Genomic DNA, 17,002 nt, shown 5'->3' with positions numbered 1-17,002 from the left:
TTTATGTCAGATATGAAAAGTTGCTGTTTAAATTGTAAAGGAGGATCCATTAAAGAACACTTTAAACCATTTTACTATTTAACATACCTTGAACTCTTCTTTTTAGAATTATGCCTTTTAAAGCAAACTTTAGTTGCTTATCAAATGTTTGCAAAATATGATTTGATAAAGTTAAATTATTCTAATATTAATAAAATACAGAAATAATAGCCTTTTAAATAGTACATTTAATATGAAGGTATCTGGTGTTTCAGGGGAGTATATAGAAGCCAGTTATTTTCTAATTTCCATCAGTAATTTTAATTTCCTCTTGTCAGGTAAGGTTAGACAAAGGTAGACTGTGTATATAGTAGGGAATGGTGAAGGTATAAAAATTCTTCAAATGTCTACCATTTTGTCCTGTTGTCCTATTGGTTTCAGTGTATGGTTGGGTTAGATGTGAAATAACCTGTAGGTTGCTGCCTAGTTCTGGGATGAATCTCTGAAAATATCACATAGCAGTTGACATTTTTGTTACAGTGGAATCATTCCCTAGTTATCTTCACTTAAACTACTCCCCTTCAAGTATTTCTTAATCATATTTTCTTTTATTTGCTCAAATCATATTTTTGACAAACTGAATTGTCCTATGGTTTGGCTCAGTCTTTTAATATACTATCCAGCATTTGCCTTTAATTTCTTATAAATCTAATTTCTAACATGATTTATTTTCTTCATATCAGTGTTTAGGTAAAAGAAGTACTTTGCCTTTACCAGTGTACAAAAACTAACCTCTTAGAGGTTGGCCAAAATCTTCCAATTGTACAATTCCTAGAGCTAATATAATCCTCTCATTGTGCAGATGAAAGCAGTTAGACCTAGTGAGGTAAAGTGAGTTAGTTGCCCAAGACTGACAAGAGATACTACCAAGGATGATGCTTTAGTCTGGTTTTTGATTTGCTTCCCAATCTTATGTTTATTCATATGCATATATAATATATATTCATATATATTGAATATAATATATATTATATGATATGTGTGAAAGGGACTTAAGCATCTGCAAATTTTGGTATCCGTACGGGTCCTGGATCCTATTCCCCCCACCCCATAGCAAGGGGCTACTGTACTTTTATTCCCACTTGCCTCCTCACAATCTGTAAGGAGTGAGGATTCTCCATGGCAAAGGCTATCAAGCTAAGTCAACTTTTTATCCCTATAGCCTAGTGTTTTGCACAGACTAAGAGATATTTGATTCCTTATGCATGTACATAAACACCATATCAGTTGGGTTGCTTATGGTGTTAGGAGCAGAAAACCCACTTCACACTGGCCTTCAATGACTGAACAGGAGCTTACAGGTTCTAGTAAAAAGTCTTAGGAAAAAAAAAAAAGGTCTCACAGAAAGTGTAAAGGTAGGCTGGTCTTTGATCCAGAAGTTCATGATTCCATTTGGAATAAACTCTTACTCTTACTCTTTATTTCTGTAATTCTCATAGCTCTGCTCCCTTTGGGTTTTAGCTTCATCCTCAGGCTTGCTTCTCTCCTACAGAAAGAGCTTTCAATACTCCTGGAATTATGTACTTCCTCTTTTACACCCTAAGAGGAAGGAAGGAATTACCCAGCAAAACTTCTGACCTTTCCTCTTAATTGCACCAATTAGATCAAGTGCTGTTCCCTCAGACAGTTTGTCAGTGTGGGTGTGATTATTACCCTCACTGGTTTAGGACAGTTAAGGCCCTCTCTTATTGCTGGGACAGTGCTGGGGATAGTGTATGGCAACAATCTATCTAAACTGGTATACAGTAGGAAAGGGTTCCAACATCAAATTTTTATTACTCATCATAGGTTGTATATACATGTGGATGTATACGTGAGCTTTCATTTGGAGGTTAAGGGAAAGGAGCCCAATAGACTCTGTGACCAGAATTAAGTATTAAGTTTACATTAATTGTTTTTTTAATTTTAAACAATTAATTAACTAGGTAGTATAGCACCATAAACATGACACCACAAGTGTCTGAATTCCAAAAGAAAAGAAATAAGCAACTTGGAAACTAATGATTGTATTGTATCTGATTATTGCTAAAGAATCCTAAAATTTTTTGGCAAAATTGATATCTAAGAAAGTACTTTTCAAGCTTTAATGTATAAATCACCTGGGGATCTCATTAAAATCCAGATTTTGATTTAGTAGGTGTGGAGTGGGACCTATAATTCTGCATTTTTAATAAGTTCCTAGGTGATTCTAGTGCTGGTGGTCCATTTTACGTAGCTAAGGTTTAAAAGACCAAACTGTTTTTGTCATTTTCTAAAGGTGTTGAGAACCGGCTCAGTTTGCTATTGCAGGCCACCAGCGTCTCTTTTCTGGACTTGTGCAGTAGCCTTGTAGTAGCCTCCCTCCTTAACCCCCTTGTTCCACTACAATCCATTCTCTAAATGGAGCTTCTAGTGATCATTTTAATATGTAAATCAATCACATCACTCCCATAATTAACCTCCTACTGGTGTTCCATTGCATTAGAATAAAATCTGAACTCTTTACCATAACTACACTGTACTAAATGATGCAGCCCCTGCCTGCCTCTCCAAACTCATTTCATACCACTCTTCCCTTTATTCACTTTGCTTGAGTGCTTTGCAACCGCCCTTCATGCTGCTTGTAATGTGGACCCTGCATCTTCACATGACTGGCTTCTTCTCTTTATTCAGGTCTCTGCTTAAATATTAACCACTTCTGAGTGTATCTTATGAGTGACTTCAGAGAAATAAATTCTTGGGGGATGGTTGTACTGAGAGTAGATCACCAACTCTTGTCAATTCAGTTAATGAGTGATGTAAAAGTCACTTTAAATTTTTGGTTGGTTCAGTTCATATTAGAGATTATTTCATAATGCATTTAAAGGGTTTGTTTCCATATTTTTATAGTATTAATAGATATTTCTTTTTCCTATCCAAGTCACTGTGTGCCCAGTATTCAGCAGACAGACGAGAAGATGAGAAGATGTGTGATCATTTGATTAGAGCAGCCAAATATCGAGACCATGTGACAGCAACTCAGCTAATCCAGAAAATTATCAACATTCTCACAGACAAGCATGGAGCCTGGGGAAATTCTGCAGTGAGGTAAAGTTATACCTTTAGGATTTGGCCACTGATTTTCTATAGAAGTCCTTGGTTTAGATAAATGGCTTTGGATATGATCAAGGCCAGATGAAGAACAAAGTAATTTAATTTTGTATTTTATCTTCTACGATGAATTTAAAGCAAAGGGGAAGGAGAAAATCAGTATGAGTATAGTTATGGATCTTTGTGGATATTTCAGTTCCCTTCAACTACTTCTAAAAGAATAGTTGCTCATATATTTATTCATTTTGAAGTGAACTGTTAAGGGAAGTAGTTAGTGTAAACTGCTTTTACTAGTTGCGCTTACATCTGAATTTATACAAGTACAATACTTTATTTTAAGAAACTATTCCCTATTTTACACTTTTGAGTTTTTAACACATAAATTTGAAAACATAATAATATGTGTTGTTTTCTTGAATTTTGTTGCAAATTACAGGGCTGTGATGAAAAAATACCATCTTTAAAATTTTATTTACTACATCTACCTCCTTTTAAGATTACCAAACTGAAGGTGCAATTTTTTATTCTAATTTTAGAAACAAAATATTTACATTCTAGGACTAAGGAACTTAGATAAATCATAAAATTTAGTCTTTTTGGAATATTTTATTCTACAAGTCTTAGGAACATGTTTTGACTCATTTAAGTAATGTTAATGAAAAACATTAATGTTAATGATAATGTTAATGTTATTTTCCCACTAGAAAGATATTTTTTAATTCCTCTTTTCTGCATACCTTTTTCTGGAAGACAACAACCACAAAAGAAAATAGAAAATTACTTGTATATTATATATAGGCGTAACTGGTTTCTGCTTGTGTTTTAAGCAATTCATGTGTCTAGCAGACATCAAAGTCTAGTTTTAGAGATTTTCCAGTAAACAGAAAAAGATTTTAGTTTTCGTTTAAGCTGAACTTTAAACTAGTTGAGTTGAAACCTATCTGATATGGGATGTTTTTGTTTTGAGTACAAGTATTCACTAATATAGAGTAGATATATCTCATCATGCTTATTGTGGAGAATACTTAAAATGAATTATGTTTCTGGGCATATCATTTTTGGTGTTCAGAGGAAGGAATGCAGGTCAAGGTCTTGAAGGCAAAAGGACTGAGTAAAAGCAGAAACCATGTTTGTTTGTTTGTTTTAATTACTATTCCAGCTGATCTCAGCTGCAAGAATGGTCATGGGAATGACATGAATTACTGGGTCAGGACTCTCTAGTGCCTTATATTGCAACATCTAAAAGCCCATGGGTGTGTGTTTGGAGGGGACTGGGGAAGGGGAGTTGTATTGAAGATTTTAGAGTTTCCAGATACTTTAATGTAACAGATTTGTTATAGTCATTTTGACACCTGGTACTGAATAAATTAGAAGATTACTTTGATGTACAGTGCTTGGCACATACTGGGAACTAAACATGTGTTTGTTACATTTTTTTTTTTAGGCTTAAAATTTTTTTTTTTGACCTAAAAGGAGTTTTACAATTTTAAAATGAAAACCTTTAGGCAACTTATGCCAAAGGGGTCATTTTTATAAGATCAAAATTCTTTCTTGTGATAGCTATACCATTGTATAGCTCAGTATACCTGTGCTGTCAACACGAAAGCGTTTTTCTGAAGTGATTTTGGTGTAATAAAGTATCTTGGAGAACTAAATGGACTGTGAAATGTATTTGTCTAGAAATAATTAGCGTTTCTGTAATAGAGTTGTTCAAGGGTTTGACTCTATTATTCTATAAAGCCAGAAAAAATTGAATTCTGAAATTTTAATATTTCCCCAAATTTACAGAACATTTTTTTACTTTTTTGCTCCCAAGTAAAAATAGCTGTCAAACTGTTTGCTTTTAAATGTATACATTTTTAATTAAGAGCAACAACAAGGATGCATCATTGAAAGGAAAATTGATATTAGTGAATTGATATTTTCCTCTTTATAAATCTCATAACTTACTTAGATTTTATTAAAAACAATGCTTAGCAAAGCACATTGCCTCCATGCTGATATTTTTGTCGTTGTATTTAGTTCAGTGTCACATTCAGCTGTTACTTATTTGGAATACCTGGTTGTTCCCTAATGCCTTTAATACAATTATCTTAAAGTAGACCTTTTCAGTATTAATTCCAATTAGAGTGGATTTCTAGACCTTGGTGCCCTTTTTTAGGAAGCTGTGTAAGAAAATGTAGTTGATAAAATGTATGCTGGCTTACCATTCTTTGAGAGTGGTTAACTATTCTGATTTCCCTTGTATGAGGCTTGCATAATCAGCTTGTAAATCATGGACATGGTTATAATAAATGAGACTAACACAGTGTACTTTGTTCTTCACTTAGCATAATTCTAGAAAACATAAATGGCATTAGAGAGAAATCAGAGTCATACTGTAGCTATAATGCATTTAACTATCCTAAGCCTGTTAAAAGAAATATGCACATTGAGCAAAATTCTAGTAAAGAGGATTAAATTATTTTAAGTATAATTCCTTTGTGTTTTATCTTAAGAATTATAGTAGCATTTTGTCTTATAAATTCAATCATATTAGAATATATAGAAATTTCATTTGTGGCATTTTTTATTTTGACCCTCCTTTGGAATCCACATAATTTCCTTGTAGCCATGGCTATGTAGGCCTAATACTTTCCCATTAATGTCATTTGTTTTGTTTCACTATTGATGGCTTTCCTAATGCCACACGATCAGCGGGCTGCAATCCTGGCAGCTGGCCTGGGATCGGCAGTGGTTTTAATAAATCACAATCAGACCCATGCCATTACATCAATATTTTTAGTCAATTATAGAGAAGGTCAGGTGCTACATTCAGTATAGGAGCCTCAGCATGTGGCATTTGAGAAACATCTGGTCCTGCAACAAAACTGCAAGCCGGGAAAAAAAGAATCCAATTTATCCCATCTAAAGAGACCAAATGAAATCTGCTGCTTTATGGATAACACAATGATGATTATAGCCATTTTGAACATGTTATACTTGCTAGACTTAATACCCTTTATAAAGACATATTCCCAAAAGTTTCCATTCAATAAAAACTGAAAATGAAAATATTATTTTCTCAGAAGCAGATGGGAATTGTTGTTTCCTCACAGCAGGCATCTAATATCTTTTGACACCTAGTGACCTGCCTGAATGCAATTTGTGTCTTAATATCCCGCTTATACCAGCTTTTGCCACAAGAGAAAGAGAGAGGAGCTCTCTCTCTTTCTCTCTCTCTCTCCTTTCTTTGATGCCTAGACTATTGCATTGGCAGGTAAAGAAAGTATTCCTCCCTTAGAGCTCTTATAACTGTGTGCCCTTTACTGTCATTGCATTTTTTCAAATGCTTAGAGATTTCAGGAAATAATGGGACAGACAAGTACCTGTTCATCCATACATTACTGTCACCTGGAGTGAGGCTCAGGTGAAAACAGAGAGAGCTTGATAAGAATAGTGGAATAAGCAAGAAAGAGGCCACAAATGAACAGAGTGGCAGAAGTAATTTTTTTCCGGTGCATGGAGCAGGCATTGTGTTTATTTGGGTCAGAAGACAAATCATCTTTCATGTAGATGACACCTGGTAAAGTGGCTGGATGTAAGAAGGATGAGGAGAGATGATGGAGAACACTGGATGGAAGTCTCAGAGGACATACTACCCTTTTCTCATATCGTCCTTCATTGCATTCTAATAGGCTGACTAATGTACCATGGAAATTCGCTCTTGGTATTAGTCCGGGAAAGAAGGTGGTTCTCTTCTCCTCTGAAAAATGCATGGATAGAACTAGAAGCATAAATTATCTTAGAAGTAATAAGGTTTAGGAGTTTTTAAGAGAATCTCTTATCAAGATTCTTGAATGCTTTTGATTAGTTTAGGAGACTGTATTTAGGTTTAGATTTCTGCTGCTTTAAGAAACTCCATTTCAGATTGCTTGAATGTGTTCTAATGGATGCCCTCAAGCTAGAGGCGTCTCTTCCTGAAAGACATTCATCTTTTTTCTGTGTCACAAGCTTGCCGGTAAAATCTTTGTGATGCTCTCTCCAATTTTTCTTCAGTAAATCAAATCTTCCTTCTTTCAGAAAGATGAATGCTGTAAGGTTGGAGTGTTATAAAAAAAAAAAATCAATGCAGGCAAAATTGAAACAGTATGCCTCTGTATTGATTGGCCTTGTGAAATCGAAACTAACAGCTTTGTAACTGTTCCAGTGGACAGTTAGCTGACCTGTAATGGGCAAACTATCAATATTAACATTACTATTTTATCTTGTACTATGTCATTTTAAAATCCAGAGTCCAAGGAAAGGAAAGGCCTAAAGAATTTTTAATCTTTGTAGGAAATATCCCATTTTCTTTTTATATGCCATTGTTTGAAGAAAGCAGTAGCTAATGGACTTGACCTATAAAAAACTAAGATTAGGGCAGTGTTGGGTTTATATCAGTTACTCTTTTTAAAACACAACCAAAAAAAACACCTTGATTTTTTTGAAAATAATTTCTGATTTAAAAAAAAATCTTTCGCTGGTGAAATTTAATATTGAACTCATCTTTTTGGATGTGTTTCCCATTTCAACGGAAGTGCATTATGTCTTTTGAAAACATTCTTCATCTCCAGTTTTTTACTAAGTAGGTAATACCAGTGAATTTCTAGAGAAATTAAAGTGCTAACACACTTTCCTTATCAAGAGTTCATTTTAGGCATATGATTTCATTATAGTACGTGGGTAATCAAGCAGATGTCTAGTCATAGGTATAATATACCCAATCTTATTCTTTCAAATGCTTTTGTTTTTATTCCTACCCACCCCTGGGAGCTAGTACTTGACATCAGTACAAGCACCACTCATTGCTCTCTCTGGAGCTTTGATGATGCTAGAAATTCTTTATAACCAATCCCGACAATAACATTGTAAGATGGCTTAATAAACCGAACATTTTTCCCATTTACCCCCTCCTTGTTCCCTTTCTTAAAAGGAAAGAAAAAAATCAATAGCTTACAAAACAAATGGAAGAATCTATGGAGATGTCAGTTAAAGAAAACAGGTGTATTTGAAAGTGTTTACATGAAAAGAATAGTTTCAAACACTAAGCACATTAAATACCTATGACCAGAACATAATGAGACTTGTTCATGTTCTTAGTTTTGTGATAAGTTGATATTTTTTAAATTTATTTTCTTATTGAAGTATAATTGATTACAATGTTGTGTTAATTTCTGCTGTACAGAAAAGTGACTCAGTTATCCATATATATACATTCTTTTTTATATTCTTTTCCATTGTGGTTTATTACAGGATATTGAATATAGTTCCTTGTGCTATACAGTAGGACCTTGTTGTTTATCCATCCTATATATAATAGTTTGCATCTGCTAACCCCAAACTCCCGGTCCATCCCCCCTCACCCCAACTCCCTCTCCCCCTTGGCAACCACAAGTCTGTTTGCTATGTCTGCGAGTCTGTTTCTGTTTCGTATATAAGTTCATTTGTGCCATATTTTAGATTCCACATATAAGTGATGTTATGTGGTATTTGCCTTTCTCTGTCTGACTTACTTCACTTAGTGTGATAATCTTTAGTTGCATCCATGTTGCTGCAAAGAAATTTCTGGTATCAATCTATCATGAAGACATGCTGATGTGTCAGTACTGAGGAGCAGTTCTTTTTCCCTCATATTTTATGGCCACGGTGTAGTTGTGTTATATAGTTATACATGCTTATGATACAACTTTTATTATTAGTCAAATCTAACAGTACACTGAATGACTTACTAGAAATGTATGACTTATGTTTTGTAAATCAGTGATGCTGAGTATATGAGAATTGAATAGCTATAGTTTCTAATAATATAAGGCAAAAACTACATAATTTTATAGGCAATTAACATGTTTTACAATATTCAAAATGAATATGTTTTTATAATAATTTTGGGTAAAATATTTTTGGTACAAAGTAATTTTAAAGAAATAAACAATAAAATAAGTTATGGTATTAAGTACCGACAGTTCAAAGTTAATAAGTTGCAACCATAAAAAAAAAACACATTGAAAAAGAAATACAAATTATTGCACGTATGTTCACTAAAGACACCCTAAAGATTTTTGAAATCCCCTTTCAGTTTCATTATTCAGTGAAGTCTCTTCCTGTTTTTCTTGATAGTCTTTCCTCCTAAGTTCTCTGACAGTTATGCACAATATATGCTGCAGAATTTGGTACCTGACAGTATACTGTGTTGTTTGTTTTGTGTGTAGATTATAAGATGTTCACCTTATGTTATTGCCATAGTTCCTAGCTTAGTGATGAGCCTGTAGTATATCCTAAATAAATTTTTTTTTAATCAGGTAGACTACTTGTCTTCATTCATAACTTATCTAACCTTATCATTATGCTAGGTATTAAATCAGATAAATTTCTTTCAACCAAAGCAGCAAGAAATTTAAACAGTAAAGTTCAAAAATATTTTTATCACAACTGGTGGTATTTTATGAAGGATGATATTAATTCAGAAATTAAGAAAAACGTAGTAGAAATAGAATATATCTGAAAAGAGATGTACTGTAGATAGTAGTTACAGACTTGGAAATTTTGGTTTCTATCTGTAAAGAACACTTTTCTGTAACAATTTACTTTGAATATTTTGATTAGAAAAATTTGAAGCTCAATAGGTAATTTTAAATTGTAACTTGGGTGGGGAGTCCTTGAACTTTAATAGTCCCTGGTATAATTTTTGGTATAATCAAAAATTTTCAGAAGTATCTTAAAGGGTTGGAAGCAGATGAAATTATTTAAGGAATTTGAGAAAATTTAGTGGTTTCATATAGACCTGGAGAGGGAACCATGCAATCTGTGTTTTTAACAAGTACCCCAGTACAAAAATCACTTGAAAACCACAGCAGTAGTTTAGCCAAACTTGCAATTTGTTGTCAGGGCTGCCTTCCACTTAAGACTACTGTAGGCTATTCTTGTAGCTGATACTTGGCTGTTTCAAGTTTTGTTTCTCCTGCCTATTGGAGGACTTTTTCTATTCGTATTTATTTAACACCAGCTGTGCATCATTTACTGTGCACAGTAAGGCACTCCAAAAACCAATATGAGTAAAACAGATATGTCTCTTGCCCTCATAGAACTTTCTGTCTAAGAGAGGCAATGGGAAAGTGAACAGAAAATTATAAATAGCTTAAAAGCAGTGATGATAATTTCTCACTGTATATAGCCATAAATAAGGAAATAAAAGCCTTTTTTTTTTTTTTTAATCCATCTTTAGTCTTTCTTTGGTAAAAGATCAGTGTGATTTCGTGGAAAGAACTCTAGTGTGACATCTGTATTTCTATTCCTGACTCTTTCACTAACTGGTTATGTGACAATGAACAAGTTAAACTAACAAAATCTTATTTCATATGCATTTTATTTATTTCAGACAGATTACCTGTGAGAAGAAAGCAACAATAGTTGGTTTGCATTAGAGCCTGAGGCTTAAAGGAGGAGGGAGATGTTAACACAAATTATTGCAAAGATGGCAAATGTTAACTATTAAAATAAGTTGATTAAATATAAAATAGATAGCTAGTGAGAAGCAGCCACATAGCACAGGGAGATCAGCTTGGTGCTTTGTGACCAGCTAGAGGGGTGGGATAGGGAGGGTGGGAGGGAGACGGAAGAGGGAGGGGATATGGGGATATATGTATACCTATAGCTGACTCACTTTGTTATACAGCAGAAACTAACACACCATTGTAAAGCAATTACACTCCAATAAAAATGTTAAAAATTTTTTTCTCTTTCTGATATTTAATTGCTAGTGTATAGAAATATAACAGATTTCTGGTTATTACTTCTGTATACAGCAACTTTGCCAAATTCATTGATGAGCTCTAGTAGTTTTCTGGTAGTGTCTTTGGGATTTTCTATGTATAGCATCATGTTATCTGCAAACAGTGACACGTTTACTTCTTCCTTTCTAATCTGGATTCCTTTTATTTCTTTTTCTTGTCTGATTGCTGTGGCTAGGACATCCTAAACTATGTTGAATAAAAGTGGTGAGAGTGGGCGTCCTTGTCTTGTTCTTGATCTTAGACGGAATGCTTTCAGCTTTTCACCATTGAGTGTGATGTTTGCTGTTGGTTTTGTCATATATAGCCTTTATTATGTTGAGGTGTGTTCCATGTATGACCACTCTCTGAAGAGTTTTTATCATAAATGGATGTTGAATTGTATCAAAAGCTTTTTATGCATCTATTGAGATGACCATATGGTTTTTATTTTTCAGTGTTTTAATATGGTGCATCACACTGATTCATTTGTGGATATTGAAAGATTCTTGCATCCCTGGAATAAATCCCACTTGATCATGGTATATGATCCTTTTAATATATTGTTGGAGTCAGTTTGCTAGTATTTTGTTGAGGATTTTTGCATCATGTTCATCAGTGATATTGGCCTGTAATTTTTTTGTGTGTGTGGTATCTTTGTCTGGTTTTTATATTAAGGTGATGGTGGCCTCATAGAATGAGTTTGGAGGTGTTCCTTCCTCTGTAATTTTTGGGAATAGTTTCAGAAGGATAGGTGTTAACTCTTCTCTAAATGTTTGGTAGAGTTCACCTGTGAAGCCATCTGGTCCTGGACTTTTGTTTGGTGGGAGTTTTTAAATTACTGATTCAATTTCAGTACTGGTAATTGATCTGTTCATATATTCTATTTTTTCCTGGTTCAGTCTTGGGAGATTGTACCTTTCTAAGAATTTGTTTCTTCTAGGTTGTCCATTTTATTGTCATATAGTTTCTCTTAGTAGTCTCTTATGATCCTTTGTGTTTCTGTGGTGTCGATTGTAACTTCTCTGTTTTCATTTCTGATTATTGATTTGGGCCTTCTCTTTTGAGTTAACATTTGAACCCAGGTAGTCTGACTCAGAGTCTATACTTATAACCATTATGTAACTTCTTAATGTTAGTAATTGGTACTAGGTTTTTGAGTGCTTACAATCTGCCAGTCACTGGCTAATTCCTTTACAAAACTTTCATTGGATCTTCACAATAACCCTGTAAAGTGGATACTATTATTTCTAGTTTGCCTTGGAGTAAATGAAGGCTTAGAGACATTCATGACTTTTCAAATAATAAAGCTTGTGTTTTTACACCTTACAGTTTGCTACTTCAGTCAACATTGAAAGGTTTATCCATGTTTGATGTTTTGTTTCAAGAAGTACAGGTGTGAGTGTCACTCTTATTTTTTGGGATTTGATTTTTCTTTTTCTACGCTTTCTACCTACCTTTTACTTACTTATTTTTTTAGTTTTACTTATTTAGCTTGTTTGTGTCCAAACTTTTTTTCATGCAAAAATCAAACCACCAATAAAAAGCCTTATAAATATTGTTCTTAATTAGAACCCAATATACAATATAGATAAGAAGGGTCCCATCCTAGCTGACATCAAGAGATCATGGGTTTGTTACTCATTGCTCTACGATCATCTCATGATGTGAAAATCACTCCGCAGCCTGCAAAGGGAATATTGGTCCAATGGAAGCTTGTTAGAATAAAATCAAAGTGGAACCTAACCTCCTAATTTATAATCTAGGACTGTTTCTAGCTTTCTGCCCTGCCCCTCTATATCTCTCATCATCTTATATTGGGTTATTATTTTTAAAGTGTATTGAATTTTTAGTAAATGATACGTATCAGTGTTCAAATATTACTTACATATGAAAGTGATGTTTGATTGGACCTGGATCAAAACAACACCACATAAGCAGCTATAAATATTATTGGAATAATTTGAATATAGATTCAATATTATATGTAATATTGTATTAATAGTTAATTTCTGACTAATTAATACTATTTCTGAATAATAATTGTATTGTTTTATAAGAAAATACCATTGTTGTTCTTAGGGGATACGTTTACTTAAGGGTTGAAGCGTCATGCTGTCTATAACTAATTCTCAAGTGGTCCAGCTAAAAATAAATAAATAAATAAACATGGGGGAGAGAGATTGAGTGGAAGCATGATAAAGGAAATATAGCAAGATAAGTAAACAAGGTGGTTTAGGCAAAGGTATGTAATTCTTTTCGATATTTTTCTTGCTGCTATTCCATAGGTTTGTAACTTTTGCTGGGAAGAATATACTTCTGAGGAAGTACTGAGCGATTGTCTCTTGGGTTTCCCTTACATTGTTTCCCTATAACTGTGGATAATTGAGAATTAAAGCTTGATGTTAAAAATAAAATTTTTGGGTTGCATATTCAGAATTAGAAAATTTTTTACTTTACTTTCAGAGTTCAGTAAATTCTTACCAAATGCTTTCTGTGTCTTAGAAACAACACGTAGGTTAACGTATTATGCACTTTCCTTGAAAACACCTGGTATAGTCATATTTAACACTGTAAGGTATGGTAGGATGCGCCTAATCTATGCCTTACCGCATTTTATAGGTGAGGAAACAGTTGTTGAGAGGGTAAATGATTTGTTGGAGATTTTACAAGTGATCTCTGACAAAACAAGACTCAAAATCTTCACCATTTTGAGCTTGACTGAATGACTTTCATGAAGTCATTTAGTTACTCATTCGTCAGTCATTCCAAGTGTCTTTTTCTTTCTTCCTCCTTATTTCTTCCTTCCATCCTTCCTTTTATTGATGCTTTTCTGATTAAGTTTTCAGAATTGGTTAATTTTGGAACTAATATTTGTTAAACACGTATTATGTATCAGGCATTGTGTTAATTGCTGAGGCTATAACAATAGAAAAGACAGACATGGGTACTGTCCTCATAGAACATAGAATTTAAGAGATTGCTACTTCATTGTGAGTATGTCCTGGGATTTTCTGGCTCTGCTGGTATCATGCTAAAGCAGTCTTATAGCATTTTCTGTTTAGAATGCTTTCACTTTGTGCTTCATGCTCTTCTCAGTGTTTGTCCATCTTGTCTCTAAGCCTCTACGTATATATTCTGTTTCCTTCTCTAGTTTAGGTGTCCTGCCATGTCTCCTATAACAACCTCTACTTCCCATGTTACAGCCCTTGTGTCAATGAATAGTAATTGCTTTTGAATCGCCCCAGACTCTTAACATATAAATGCCATTAGAGAAATTATTATATTTATTTTTGTTCATTAAAATGTGCTGGGAATATTACCTGGAATATTTTAGGCAGTTAATAAGTGTCTTTTTAGTGATTGAAAAAAGGGAGTATAGGTTTCAAAGTTTAAACATATGATAAAAATAGAAAGGAACTGGAAAATCAAGTTTGTGGTTTGGAATTTGTTTATCATTCTCTCTTTTTCATGAGACCTAGGCCACATGCCTAATTAAAAACCAAATAAAACAAAAAACAACAGTGGATTGCTCTGTGCACATTGTCTGTAGCTTGTCTGGTCCCAGCCTGTGTTTAGTATGATTTGGTAACACTAATAAATCATTCCCAAACCCAAGATTCACTTGAGGTCTTTTGATACCTCTCTCTCCCTCCAAACCCACCAAAAGAATTTATATTGTTTTAAAGTCAGCCTAGGGAATAGCTTATGTGAGTTTTCTTTCAGGGTTTTCAAAGGAGGCTCTAAAGATTGGGCACAGACTGAATTTTGGACTTTACCCGTAGATATCTAGGGTCCACAGGAATAAATATCCAGTGAGTTGTCTTTCATATGTTCTCCCATTCCCAAAGAATCCATTGTTTCCATCAATATCAGGAACTTTTACTATATGCCTAATTAGACTGAGCACTTACTGTTGGGAACAAAGAACCACATTGACTGTAGAGCCTGTATTAGTCTCTCATTACTACTGTAAAAATTACCACAAATATAGTGGCTTGAATAACAGTTGTTTTTTAGGTTCAGAAGCCTAAACTTGGTTAGCAACGCTGTGTTTCTTCTGGAGGCTCTGGAGAATACATTTTCTTGAGTTTTTTGAACTTCTAAAGGATGCCTGCATTCCTTGATTCATGGCCCCTTCTTCCAGCTTCAAATTCCCCAGCACAGCATCTTCAAATTTTCAACTCTGCTTCTGTTGTCTCCTCCTTTTTCTTTGTTTTTATCATCATTTGCCTTCCCTCACTTTAACCCTCCTGCCTCTCACTTATAAGGACCTTGTGATTACATTAGCTTACCCAGATAATCCAGGATAATTTCCTCATCTCTACACCTTTAATTTAATCACACCTATAAAATCCCTTTGCCATGTAAGGCCATGTATTCACAATTCTGGGGATTAATTAGTATGTCGACATCTTTGGGGGCCCTTATTTAGCCAACTGCAGCACCTATTCTTTTAATTCTTTCTTTGAGATGATATACTAATATTGTATAGCTAGTGATTTAGTTTGCATCTCTTTTCTTACTAGATATATAATATTGGGGCAGAGCACTTGGTTATTAGTTATTTTTCTTCTTTTCTTTTTTTGGCCACACCACATGGCTTACTGGATCCTAGTTCCCCAACCAGGGATTGAATCCACGCCCTTGTCAGTGAAGGCATGGGTGCCTAATCACTGGTCTGCCAGGGAATTCCCTAAAGTGTACAGTTTTTATGTTTATATATATATATATATATATATATATATATATATATATATGTATCTCCTTCAAATCATCACCGCAATCAAAAGATTTCCTCCTGCCCTTTTGTGATTCCTTCTCTTCTACCTTCCCTACCCCCAGGCTTCCACTGATCAATATAGACTAGTTTATATTTTCTAGAATAACTTGTCAATAGATTTACCCAGTTTGTGCTCCTTTTTTTTCCTGGTTCCTTTCACTCAGCATAATTATTTTGAGATTCATCCATGCTGTTGAATATATTCATAGGTCATATTTTGCATGTGAATATCCATTTGTTCCAGCACTATTTATTAAAAAGACAGTTCTTTATCCACTGAATAACCTTGCACCTTTGTCTAAAATCTGTTATCCATCTATATATCGGTTTATTTCTGGACTTTGTCTTCTGTTCTCTTCATCTCTGACTATCCTTCTGCCAGGACCACATGGTCTTTGATTACTGTAGCTTTACAAGTCTTGGAGTCGGCTTGTATTAGTCTTCCAGCTTTATTCTTTTTCTGAGTTATTTTGGATAGTATAGGTCTTTGGAATTTCCAAATGTAGTTTAGAATCAGCTTGTCAGTTTCTATCCTGCTGGGATTTGATTTGATTTTGTTGATGAATTTTGGGGGAATTTACATCGTAATTATATTGAGTCTACTAACCCACGAAAAAGGAATGTCTCTACATTTATATAGTCTTTAATTTCTTCCAGCAATGTTATGTAGCTATCAGTATATACATATTGCCCATCTTTTCAGATATATACCTATGTATTTCATATTTTCTGTTGGAAACATTTTACTTCTGTTTCTGAGTGTTCATTGTTGGCAGATAGAAATACAGGATTTTTTGGATATTGATCTTGTATCCTGCAGCCTTATTTAACTCAATTATTCTAGTAGATTTTTGTAGTTTCTGTCTGATTTTATATGTAGGCAATTATATCGTCAGCAAAAAAAAGACAGTTTACTTCTTCCTTTTTTTTTTTTGCCACATTGCAGGGCTTGTGGGCTCTTAGTTCCCCTACCAGGGACTGAACCCTTGCCCTCAGCAGTGAAAGCTTGGAGTCCTAACCACTGGACCACCAGGGAATTCCCTACTTATTTCTTTACAGTTTGGATTTTTTTGAGGAGGGTGTTGTTCTTTTCCCTTGCCAGATTATCTAGCATAATGTTGAATAGAAGTGATGAGAGCATAAATCTTTGTCCTTATCCTGATCTGAGGGGTGAGGGAGACATTCAGTCCTTTATCATTAAATGTGATGTTCCTGTAGGTTTTTCATGGATACCTTTTATCAGATTGAAGAAGCTAGCTTCTGTTCCTAGTTTGCTGAGAGTATTTATCAGGAATGGTTTTCTCTTATTAGTTTAATTTGGTGT

At 34.2% G+C, this 17,002-nt stretch overlaps 1 protein-coding gene across 4 annotated transcripts in view; it reads left to right on the top strand.

Moving 5' to 3' along the window:
• Positions 1-17,002, top strand: part of LRBA (LPS responsive beige-like anchor protein) — a 745,100-nt gene that overhangs the window by 352,339 nt on the left and 375,759 nt on the right. For all 4 annotated transcript variants that reach the window (XM_036852028.1, XM_036852030.1, XM_036852029.1 and 1 more), the window contains exon 37: positions 2,939-3,105. In XM_036852028.1, the coding sequence (XP_036707923.1) occupies positions 2,939-3,105 (167 nt within the window). The remainder of the gene's footprint in view (positions 1-2,938; positions 3,106-17,002) is intronic.

Source organism: Balaenoptera musculus, chromosome 5 (assembly GCF_009873245.2).
Source record: "Balaenoptera musculus isolate JJ_BM4_2016_0621 chromosome 5, mBalMus1.pri.v3, whole genome shotgun sequence".
NCBI lineage: Eukaryota > Metazoa > Chordata > Mammalia > Artiodactyla > Balaenopteridae > Balaenoptera > Balaenoptera musculus.
Note: the sequence above shows the minus strand (reverse complement) of the source record. Positions and strands in the feature narration are given on the sequence as shown.